Source organism: Phascolarctos cinereus, unplaced genomic scaffold (assembly GCF_003287225.1).
Source record: "Phascolarctos cinereus isolate Bilbo 61053 unplaced genomic scaffold, phaCin_HiC Scaffold_5;HRSCAF=322, whole genome shotgun sequence".
In the NCBI taxonomy this organism is placed as follows: domain Eukaryota; kingdom Metazoa; phylum Chordata; class Mammalia; order Diprotodontia; family Phascolarctidae; genus Phascolarctos; species Phascolarctos cinereus.
In genome coordinates, this window is record NW_027555958.1 from 49079564 (window position 1) to 49092250 (window position 12687).

At 39.6% G+C, this 12687-nt stretch overlaps 1 protein-coding gene across 1 annotated transcript in view; it reads left to right on the top strand.

Moving 5' to 3' along the window:
- The window catches only part of SPAG17 (sperm associated antigen 17), a 264380-nt gene that overhangs the window by 190665 nt on the left and 61028 nt on the right, over nucleotides 1-12687 (top strand). The window contains exons 29-31 of the mRNA XM_078154933.1: nucleotides 4470-4681; nucleotides 8054-8198; nucleotides 9924-10078. Of these exons, the coding sequence (XP_078011059.1) occupies nucleotides 4470-4681; nucleotides 8054-8198; nucleotides 9924-10078 (512 nt within the window). The remainder of the gene's footprint in view (nucleotides 1-4469; nucleotides 4682-8053; nucleotides 8199-9923; nucleotides 10079-12687) is intronic.

Genomic DNA, 12687 nt, shown 5'->3' on the forward strand with positions numbered 1-12687 from the left:
TGCTCCTTTTATGCATATCTTCTTAGCTTTCTCTCTCATCCTCAAGGTAGCCCCAATAGGGAGAGAGAGAAGAAACAAGCATTTACTAAGCACCTATTATGTGCTAGGAACTGTGCAAAAGCAATTTACGAATGTTGTCTCATTGGATCCTCCCAATAATCTTGGGAGCAAGGTGCTATTGTTATCCCCATTTTCCAGATGAAGAAACTGAGGCAGACAGAGGTTAAGGGACTTGCCCAGTATCACACAGTCAGGAAGTGACTGAGGTCAGATTGGAACTCAGGTCTTCCTGACTCCAAGTCCAGTGTTCTCTCTGTTCACTGTGCCACCTAGCTTCCTACTCTGCTGCCCTAGAATCTTAGAATACTAGAACCCAGAAGAGCCTTAGAAATCTTCTTCAAATTCTTCATTTTGCAGATAATGAACAAGAAAGGAGAAACAGGGTCACACAGCTGATAAATGAAATCCCAGGGATTCAAACCCTGGTCATCTGATGCCAAGTCCACTGTCCTTTCAAATCCAGTAGGCTACCTTCAAGCCCTTGGCTCCTCTTTGATTGTTTGTCAAAGTAAAAGTGTCACTTGCCTCCCCAGAACCTTCCCCTTTGACTTTGTAGTATCTTTCTATCTACCTCGGAGAGATTGCTCTTCATTTTCAGACCCCAGACTGAGCTTTCAGCTCAGTTCTCTCCTATCTCAGAATAGGGGGGAATTTCATGTGTCTACTGATTCTTTCCGTATTTGTGAATGTTACAAACTATCCCTTGCTTCTTAAAAGAACTACACCCTACTTTTCCCAGAAGAATTTTAAAAGAATTGAAATAAACAGAGCAGGTATTGAAGATGTTGTAGCAGATTGTTATTGTTTTAAATAGGACAAGGAAACTGGATCTAATATAAGAAACATCTGCAAGTTTTAGAGCAGAAAAATCATATTATAATTGTTAACACATTATAAATGTGATAATTAATGCATCAATATGACAAATATTTTCTGTACTCAGATGGATTGAAGGAGGAAAGACTGGAAATTGTGACTAGTAAAATAAATAAGCAGGCATGTCTTGGAGAGATAATGTGGAGCAAGAATTGACAGTTCTTATGTTCCTATGACCAACTTGGGCATCAAGGCATTCTCGTAGAATTATTGAGTTTCCTAAATGTTTGGTAAATGTCTACTTCAATTTCTATTCATGTAGGAATATTTTGAGGGTGTCAACACAGGGCAGAGAGCTTAATGTGGTGCTCTTCAATACTGTTAAAAGGCAGCATAAATCATAACAAAGAGACAAATTTAGGTTTTATGTCAGGAAAAAACTTCCTAACAATGATAACAATCCCAAAATGGAATGGAATGTCTAGAGAAGTGGTGAGTTGTCCTTCCTTGGAGGTTCTTAAGAAGATACTAGATAATTGCTTATTGAGTTATGTTATAGTACTGATTCCTTTCACGTATGTGTTGGACTAGATGGTTGCTGAGGTCCCTTCCAGCTCCAAATTCTGTGATCCACAGAATGATAAAAATGTAAGGCTGCATTGATGTAGCCTCATCTATCCAAAGAGCATTTGTTTCAGAAGTATATACGAGAAAAAAAACAACAACAAAGTGCCTGCTCATTGATTGGGAACTGCCTAAGTATACTATGGTATAAGAAATGATGAATATAAGGAATTCAGAGAATCTTAGGAAGATTTATTAGAACTGATACAAAATACACATAAGCAGGCAAACAATATGCACCATGACTACACAGATATAAATGGAGAAAAAAACAATAACAACAGCTGAACAGTGTAACAATGAAAAAGTTTATTCCAAAGAGAAAATGAACCTCTGAATGCATTTTGACTTGATGAAATGACTTCTTTGCAGAAATAGGGGACTTTGGGTATGAAACATGACATATACTACCAGACTTGGTTGATGCATTGGCTAGTTTTGCTGAACAGCTTTTTTCCCCCTCTTTTTTTTTTTAATTCTTAGGTATAAGGTATTGCTCTGGGTAGGAGATTGTGTAGAGATAGATTCAGAAGTGAAGGTAATGTAAAAATTTTAAAAACCCATAAAACTTTCATTTTTTAAAAGGAAAAAGCTTTATGTGGAAAAGAAATGTGCTAAGCATTGAAAGAGATAAAAAGATGAATAAGACACTGTCTTTGACCTCACAGGGCTTACAATGTAACAGGAGTGATAAGACACGTATAGAAATAACCATAATAAAACATAGAATATGGTAAATGCAAAAAGTAAACCTTTTCCATGAAAGAGTGTGAGTATATATGTATGTGTGTATTGTGCATATATGTATGTGTATATACATATATACATGCATGCATATATATATACATGCATGAAACACATATACTGCCATGTCAGAGGCATCTGTTTCCAGCACAAACGGTAAGTGTAAATATAGATGTGTGTATGTGTGTGTGTGTGTGTGTGTGTATAGACACACACACACACACACACATACTTTGTGGGGGGAAAATATTTTTCTTTTACTGTGGAAATACGTTTTATCTATGCCAGCAATGTAGCATAGATGTGTACTACTGACCACCCAGACAAAGTGAATTGGACACCTGGAGGAGTTTGAAAAAAATTACAGCCCTGGCACAGAGACATAATATAGTTGTGATAGAGACTTCAATTACCCAGACATCTGAGCTTTTTGTGCTGAAAGCAGAGCAGTTAATAACATCTTGGTTGCTTTGGTAATAATTTTATCTTTCTAAAGGCAAAGGAAATAACAAAGTGAGATTTTGTTCAGAATCTTATTCTAATTATCAAGGAGGAATTGGTTGCTGGTGAAATCATGGGTAAAGTGACTACTCCATTCTAGAGTTTATGCTTAAGAAGAGGAAATTTGAGTAGTCTGACCTGTACCCAACACTTTGAGAAAACTGATTTCATTGGGTTAAAAGAAAGGCTAGTTAGTGTCCCATGGATTAAGAAGCTTCATGGAAAGTCATCCTAGGAAGGATGAAAGAGTCCAAAGAATGGAATTTTGAATGAAACAATGCCAATGAGGAGGGGAAATGGGTCTTGTCTGAAGAGACCAAGGTGTATGCAAAGAGAACCCAGCAACCAAATTAGATATTTTAAAGACATAGGCAGAAGATAGACAAGGTCAGCTAACAGAAGATGAATGAAAACAAAGCATTGGTCCTATAAAATTAACATCAGGAATACTAATTCAGAATGAGCTTGAAAGAGCAGTAAGAAAAGCTGGAGACAACAAAATAAATTTTTGGAAAAGCTAAATTGGGAGAAAAATGAGGATCAACATTGTCCTAGGTTGCTAGGTCAAAGCAAACAACAAAGAGAAGGTAGAGCTATGTAATTCTTATTTCATTTGTTTTCTCAACAAAGAAGAATGACCTTTACTCTGAAAATAAGAGAACAAAAATGACCGGCAAGGAGTTTTTATACAAACAAGGAGATAGTAAGAGAGTACCTTGCTACTCCTAATAAATTCAAGTCACCTAGCTCAGATTAACTACATCATTCAGTTCTGGAAAAACAAAAAGATGTGATTGCTGAGTCATTAGCAGTGATTGATGAAAGGATAACAAAAGACCTGAGAGAGAGATCACAAGATTGAGAAGGATAAATGTGATGATTTTAAGAGAAAAAAGTCAGTCTGCAAAGTATAGGCCTGGGAACCTGATTCAAATTCTTGGGAAAATTCTCAAAATGGATTCTTAAAGGAGTGACTGACAAACATCTAGGAAGGGAAGCCATGATTACACACTGGATCATTGGGCTGAATCTAAGAAGATAAAATTTAATAGGGACCATGTAAAGTTGTGCTCTTCTGCATTAAAAAAAAATCAACTTCACAAATATAAGATTTGGAAAGTATTATGGTTAGACAGCAGTTTTTCTGGAAAAAAAAATGAGGATTTTAATGGCCTAAAAGTTCAACATGAATCAGCAGTGTGATGGAACAGCCAAAAACATTCATTGGTTCTTGGGCTAAATTAATAAACCAAAGCTTTCTGAAACAGGTGATGGTCCAACTGCACTCTGCCCTCAACAGACCTCAACCTGTGCATTTTACAGATATCAACTGGCAAAAAAAAAAAAAGTCCTTGCTCTAACAGAGGTGCTGAGAAGTTGCCACAGAGAAAACTTCAGGGGGTAAATGTTGGGCTATTCACATGGCACCATTGCTTCTTTGTTATTTGCTGTTCATATTTCACAAAGGATTTCAGAAAACAACATTTATTTCATTTACCCACTGAGATCTATCACTTAGGGAAGCAATCCGAGCTTTCTCGGGTCACCTTTTGAGTTAATAATAGAACCTATTCCCAAGATTGTTGTAAAGCTAAAATGAAATATTTTTTGTAAAGTATTTTGTAACTGTTAATGTGCTATACTAATGTTACTATTATCAAGTGATAATGTAGCAAAAGTTGGATGCCACATTCATATTGCTCTATTTGTTTGTGTTTCTACAGGAAAGGGTCACAAAAATACTTCTCTATTATTACACAAGGGTGACTCCCACGACCAGACACCTTGCCAGCTCTCAGGAACTGGGGAGATCCAGGTGGGCACGTGGTTTACTACCACACCTGCAGGCACTCGAATTGGCACCAGAGGAGCAGAAAGACTACCAGACCTGGCACCATACATGTCCTTTCAGGCTACAGATCCTGTTGATGGAACGGTACTGTGCATCATTTAATTGCTTCGAATTCTTCTATGAAGTCTCTAAGCTTGTTAGGGCTCCATGAGCGTTCATTGCCAGGTCCCCACTACCTCCAACATGGGCAGGGCAAAGAGAACAGGGCAAGCCTCAAAAGAGGCATTATAGAGTCAATTCGATGAGAATTGAGTAAACCTCCAGGTACCATGCTAAGCACTGGGGGTACAGAGGAAAGTCAAAACCATGCCTGCCCTCAAGGAGTACACATTCTAGCGATAGAGATAATATGCAAACAAGACGATGTATATGGAGTATGTATATACATACAAGATGTATTCAATGTGTGTGTATATATACATACAAGATGTATCTGGTCGGGGTAGCTAGGTGGTGCAGTGGATAGAGCACCAGCCCTGGATTCAGGAGGACCTGAGTTCAAATCTGGCTTCAGACACATAACACTTACTAGCCATGTGACCCTGGGCAAGTCACTTAACTCCATTGCCTAGCCAAAAAAAAAAAAAGATGTATGTGGTGTTTGTGTGTGTGTGTATACATACATACATACATACAAGATATGCATACATGTGAGATGCATACAGGGTGTGTGTATATACATACAAGAGATATACAAGGTATGTATATACATACATACAAGATGTATGCAGGGTAAATTGGAGGCAATCTTAGACAAAAGGTACTAGGCCAGGGAGAAATGAGAAGAAAACAGAATTTGAGATGAATCTGGAAGGAAGTCAGAGAGCCAGGAGGTGGAGACAGAGAGCATTCCAGGAATGGAGACTAGTCAGGGAAAACATAGATTCAGGAGTTATTCAGGAGCACTGCGTGAAAACAATAACAAAAAGGCCAGTGGCACTGAACTTGTAAGGGAGAAAAGCGTAAGAAAGCTAGGAAGGAAGGAAGGGAGCAGATTATGAAGGCCTTTAGAAGCCAAAAAGAGGATTTTATACTTGCTTGTAGAGGTGATAAGAAACTACTGCAGTTGATTGAATGGGGTCACACTTACACTTTGGGAGGATCACCTTGGCAGCTGAATGAAGATTGGACTAGAGCATGGAAACACCTGGTGGAGTAGACCAACCAGCAAGTTATTTCAATAGTCCAGGTGTGAGATGGCAAAGACCTGAACCAGGGTAGTGGCTGAATCAGAGGAGAGAATGGGGCATATCTGAGAGATCTTGCAAAGGCAGAAATGACAGAATTTAGCCTTAGCTTGGATATGTGCAGTGAGAGAGGGGGAGAAGTAGTGGATGACCCAGGTTGCAAGCCTGGGTGACTGGGAGGATGATGGTACCATCCACACTAATAAGGAAGTCAGGATGTGGGCAAGGCTTTAAGGGAAAGACAATGAGTTCTATTTTAAACATGTTGAGTTTAAGATGTCTATAGGACATCTAGTTTGGGATTGATGATGATGATGATGATGGTGATATCAGTAACTAGAATTTATATAGCATTTTCACAGCACTTTACAAATATCTCATTTGATCCTCACAATAACCCTGGGTGGTAGATGCTATTATTATCCCCATTGTACAGATGAAGAAATTGAGGCAGACATAGGTTAAGTGACTTGCCCAGGGTCACCCAGCTAATAAGTGTCTGAGGTCAGATTCAAACTCAGGTCTTCCCAACAGCAAACACAAGATTTATCAGCTGGGGGATGTGGGACTGAAGGTTAGGAGAAAGTTTAAGGCGAGACGAATACATCTAAGAATCTTATTATAGAGATTATAATCAAATCCATAGGAGCTATTGACACCACCAAGTGAAATAATATAGAGGGAGAAGAGGAGGGCCAAGGACAGGCTCTTGGGACAACATCCAAGATGTAACTATCACTGAACTTAATCTTTTTTTTTTAGACAATTGGGGTTAAGTGACTTGCCCAGAGTCACACAGCTAGTAAGTGTCAAGTGTTTGGTCTGAGGCTGGATTTGAACTCAGGTCCTCCTGACTTCAGGGCCAGTGCTCTATCCATTACACCACCTAGCTGCCCCCATTTCTCCCTAACCCTAATTGCACTCTATCTACTGTGCCACCTAGCTGCCCCTGAACTTAATCATTCTTAACTAGCCCTTCAGTTTATTCAGTACCTAGGACTTCAGGAAACTTATATCACAATACACTACCACCTAGTGTGCAAGACTTTTTTCCCCCGCAAAGACACATACATTCAACACTGGAGTTCACAAATGCATAAACACAAAGTTCCCCAAGTAATCAGACTCCTTAGAGCTATTCTTCCCTACTATGACAAAGCCTCCTCCAATTCACTTGCTCTGTCTTCTTCAGAAATATACAGCTTTGCCAACACAATGTAACAGACCTTCATAAAAACCAGAAGCCTAGGCTCTCCCTGACCCCAGGAAGCTCTCTTAAGACCATGAGATACAGACATGGAGCTGATCTCCATCAGAGGAGAGGATTTGTGTACTGATAAAAATCATAGGTCTGCCCTTCATCCAAAACAGAAGAGAGCAACCAGAAATGAGCTAGTATTAGGTGCGATAATAAAACACAAAAGTTATAAAAGACATGAAAACATGGGACATGATGTGTAGCACACTGGTAAAACAGCTGCATTTGGAGTCAGAGGATTTTAGTTTCTTACTTCCCCTGTGGCCTTGGAGAAGGCACTTCATTTCTCTGGGCTTTACCATTTTTCCTGCTTGTCCCCCATATCTGGAATGCTCTTCCTCCTCATCTCTGCCTCCTGGCTTCCCTGGCTTCCTTCAAGTCCCTGCTAAAAAAAATTCTACCTATAGGAAGCCTTTCCCAATCTCACTTAATTCTAGTGCCTTCCTTCTATTATCTCCAACTTACCATTCACACACACACATACACATGCATATACATGTATGTATGTGTGTATAGCTTATTTGTACATTGTTGTTTGCATGTCATCTTCCCCATTCAACTGTGAGCTCCAGGACTGCTTCTTGCATTTCTCTGAGTCCCCAGCAGTTAGTACAGTGCCTATCACATAGTAGGCACTTAATAAATGTTTATTGATTGTGTGATTGGATTAGAAAATCACTGAGGTCCCTTCCAACTCTAAAAATCTGCAGTTAGGCAGAACCTCACGTCATTTCTTCCATCTTCCCATCTGATCTAAGTGGGACCTTGTGTGGACTGGAAGCTTCCCTGTTTGTGGTAACCTACCCTTCTAAAGCAAAGAAAATCAAAATTCACTCCAAACTTCCCCCAAAGTCCTGTGAACAAATATTATCCATTAACTTGCTTATAATTTACACCCATTAAAAGATGCTAGATCTTACTATGGTCGTAACAATAATAGACACGCTTGAGTTTTGCCATTAGGCATTCTAAGGCTAAAAGGTTTACTATCACTGTCCCTTTTCCATCCAGTTGATGACAACTAGAGAAGACAAAGTGACTATTGTGATAAAAACTGATGGGACAAGGATAGTGGATCATGCTGATGGCACCCGCATCACAACCTTCTATCAGATTTATGAAGACACTATTGTACCTTCGACTGACCAAGAAGCAAGTAAGTTTACATCAACTGACCACCATGGACAATAAAGGTTCCACATGGTGTCTTGCATTTCTGCTTCATCAGAACATCATCAGACTGTAACTTGCTCTGATCCTCATAGATGACCACATTAGCATAATTATATTCACTACTATGATTACAGTTAACCTATAACCATTAATCCCAAATAAGCCACATGCCAATTCATATTATATACCACTCAATGTTGCCCACTTGGCCAGGTGGTCTGGAGTAGACTCCCACTACAGCATGGCTTCTGAATTTCGTTTCTTTGATCCTTATGCATGGGTGCAAATCCACCTGAGGCAGAGTGCTTCACTGTCACCCCTTTTCTCCAAAATGTTCCTTTGGAATAAGACATAAGTACTTTGCCATTGCCAGTAGTTGACTCAACAATCAGTCAACTGACAAACATTTATGGAGTGCTTCCTCTGTATCAGGCACTATGAAAGGTGCCAGGAGTATAAATACAATTTGTGAAATAATTCGCTACTCCCATAAGCCACAATCTCAGCAATACCTATGAGATCATAGGCTCATAGAGTTTAAAGCTGGAAAAAACCTTAGAGATTAACTGGTTCATCTCCCTTATTTTACTAGTGGTGAAAGGCATTTAAGTGAGCTGCCCAGAGTCATGGAAGTAGACCTATGGCTTCTGTCTCCCAATCCAGGGCTCTTTCCATCTTTGCCACCATGCCTTAAGCTCTCAAGTTTGCTTTAATAATTTCTCCATACTCTTTGCATTGATGGTATATAGATATCTAAGATCACGAGTGTCATATCTGCCCCCTTCTTCTCAAACCATTGTATCTTGTGAATTACTGGGAAATTTCATTATTTTTCCTCTATCTTACTGTTTTATAGGGTACTAAGTCATTGTATGTGGGCACTTTTCTCCCTGTTGTCTTCATTCTAAATCTAAAGTTTCCTTGATCAGATTAGCAAGCCTCCAAGCAAATACATTGAAAGCCACACCATTCCATGTCAAAAGTCCATTATTCCCGTTGCCTCTATCCAGAAAACCAAATCCTATTCTCTGCCTTAAACTTCTCCAAATTTTCATTTAGACTTATACAAAGTCACAGGCTGCTAAAGCTATAAGGAACCGTGAAGATCATCTAGTCTAACTCCTCCATCATATAGATGATGAAGTCAAGGCTCAGAGCTGTGGTCACTTGTTCTAAGTTACACAGCTAGCAAGTAGCTAGACTGGGCCTTGACCTCAGGTCTTCTGACCATTTCCAGGCTACCACACTTCCCTTGCCTTCCTTTCTTTTCTCAAGTCCCTGCCTTCAGTCGGTAGCAGTGATGAACATACTAGCTTGTTTTCACATTAGGATTTGCATTCAATTTGGTGTGTTCAATTAGTGAACATACCAGCTTTGTTCTCATCTTGGGATTTGTGTTCAATTTGAAAACAAATGTGTTTGAGCTCAGATTCCTTTATTTGCATAAACATATTAAACACTGCTTCCAACACTAAGAGAAGCAGTCTTGGCAGAAATGACTGATCCTGAGTCCCAGGGCATTAGAAAGTCATGCATTCTGAAAAAGGGCATCACAAGCAGGATTCCCAAATTTCCTCTCTACTTTTAAGTTATGTGCTTTTCAAAACAGCTCTGTAGAATGAAGAGAGCCTTTACTGAAGGACCAGTCTAAAATCTATTCCCCTACCCTAGCACCATTTCAAACATGACTGCCTATATTTGCTCTTAGATGAATCCACATGGTCCATCACCAGGCAAGTGAAATGTATGCGAATAGAAAGCCCCCACTATGCTTCTGTTATTACAAACTGTGAGGACAGCAGCTGCTGTGCCACTTTCGGAGATGGGACATCAATTATTGCAAAACCACAAGGGACATACCAGGTGAGCCAAGGTGAAAGGTGGAGACAGTTCCAATTCTATGGGTGAGGCCTCCCAGTGATCCTTTGCCTTCCAAATGTTCCATTCATACTCTCTTTTCCATAGCCATATAACAGTAAAAATGGACTATTGTTGCTGATCTCCTTCTTAGCTGTCCTTTAAGATATGCAAGGACTCACATTCGTGTAGTGTTCTATAAATCAGTCAACAGGCATTGATTAAGAACTTACTCTATACTACATATTTCACTAAGCATTTGGGACACAAAGAAAAAAACACCCTGCCATCAAGGAGCTTACATTCTAATGGTGGAGAATACACGTACCTAAATAGGTACATACAAAATGCATGTAACTGGAAGAGAACTTGGAGTTCATCTAGTCTTTATGTTACAAATGAAGAAACTGAGACCCAGAGATGAGAAATTATTTTCCCAGTGTTGCCTGGATAGTAAATGGTAGAGCCCGTATTCAAATCCAGGTCCCTTACTCCTTTCACTGACCAATGCTGCCTCAAGATTCACAATACCTTCATTTTATGGTTGAGGAAAATGAGGCTCAGAAAATTTAAGTGATTTGCTCAGATTTTCACAGCTGCAAATATCCTCAAGAAACTTAAATTTTGGTGAGGAAAATAAAATTAGCATATGTGAAACAAATAACAATTAAGCATTAATCTGATTCATATTGACTTCTGGAAAGGGCAACACCCATTTCTGTCTTCCTCTTTTAGCTCTATAGCATCCCAAGCTTCCAAAATTAATCACTTTTGTTGTGTAAAGTGTCTAGGATTCATTAAAATTTGTTCCAAGGCTAAATTGGCTTCCTGAAGGAGGAGGAAAAATAGGACCCCTGTTAAGCCCTAATATAGTCTCAGGCATGACCCTGGGGTCTATAAGGCTACCAGGGGCGGGGAACCTGTGACATCGAGGCCACATGTGGCCTTCTAGGTCCTCAAGTGTGGCCCTTTGACCAAATCCAAACTTCACAGAACAAATCCCCTTAATAAAAGGATTTGTTCTATAGAAATTGGACTCGGTTAAAAGGCCACACTCAAGGACCTAGAAGGCCAAATGTAGCCTCGAGGCCACAGATTCCCTACCCCTGGTGCTAGACAAACTGGTGGGTTCTACTAAGCAACAGAGAATGGCTCCATTATGTGAAGACCAGACTTAGCATAAAAAGTGACCATCACCACCAAGTTGTTCACTTGCTGATGATTTTTTTTTTGCAATAACAACCCATGAAACAAAGGAAAATACAAGACACTCTGTCCTATGCAGTCTCCTTCCATTTCCACGGTGATAGTCACCAAAGACAAAGTCTAGCTTTGTGCTAAAGTGTGCTAAGAGTTATGCCAATTTGGAGTTGTCTCTAAATGTTCATTTCACTTCTGGGGCTTAAAATGTAGAATCTTTAGCTACTCAATGAATGAATATGCTACAGGAGGCATTGCATCAAATTGACATTCTTGCTTCAAGTTAAACCAGAAAAAAGAAGCCACAGTTAAATGGAAAGATGAATCACAAGTTCTCCTTCAAGAGTAAGCAAGAGTTGGTTTCATCTTGCATCCAAAAGTAATCATACCACATAATATCACAATCAATATCAAATTCAAGAAAAGAGAGAAGATAAGAGGATATTGGGTGGGATTATAGCAGCTCCAAATTGACCTCAGAAGCCACTGTTCAAGGTAGCTAATTCCACTTTTTGATAATTCTAATTATTAGGAAATGTTTTCTTTATCAATACATCTACAAGCATTTATTAAGTGACTACTGTGTGCTAGGAAGATAAGTAGATGCTAAAGATACAAAGGCAAAATGAAATAATCTTTATCATCACAGAATTTACTCTATTGGAGAAAGTAAACACATCAGTAAATTTATAAATACATAAAGTAATTTGTGGGGCCCTAGCATCCAATAAGTAGCTGAGGGGATCATCTGCGTCACATGGGGAAAAAGGAGAGGGGAGCTCTCAGTGAATGCACTCAATTTTTCAGTGAAACATGAGGCATTTTTTTTTTTTTAGTAAAACATGAATTTCTCAGCTGGGAGAGTGGCTAGAGGAGGAGCCATGGGTAGTTTCATGGGAGCCACGAAAAGGTTTGCAAGAGCCACTGTGGTGAGTGGGCTAGTGGGCTAGGTCTAAAAGAATTGCTTAGCAGCAGTGAAAGCCCAGTTGAGGTTGGGTAACAAATTTATAGTGTATCCAATCTGAGTGGTTACATGGTTTTCTCCATCTTTGTTCAGCAGCACAGGCATAGGAACTGAGGCAGTAGTTAGTGTGAGTGCTCCAAGGCTTGGTCTTCACGGGGCACAATCTGTGATAAGATCAGGGAGCAAGGGGGACTCAAGAGGTTAGTGTAGAGTTGAACTGCTTCACCAAGGGGTCAAGATGGGCAAAGGCGAAGAATATAGTTAGTGGACATGTGATAGCCTGGGAAAAACTGAGTGTTCAAAGGATTAGAGGTCTCAGTGAGGATGGATGAAACATAGTGTTTGGTACTGGGTGGCAGAGGGAGAAGTGGAATGACAATATGTTGTGATGAGATAAGGAGATTTCAGAGCTCCAGACATGAAAATGGTGTGTTCGTGCGTCATGGCAAGA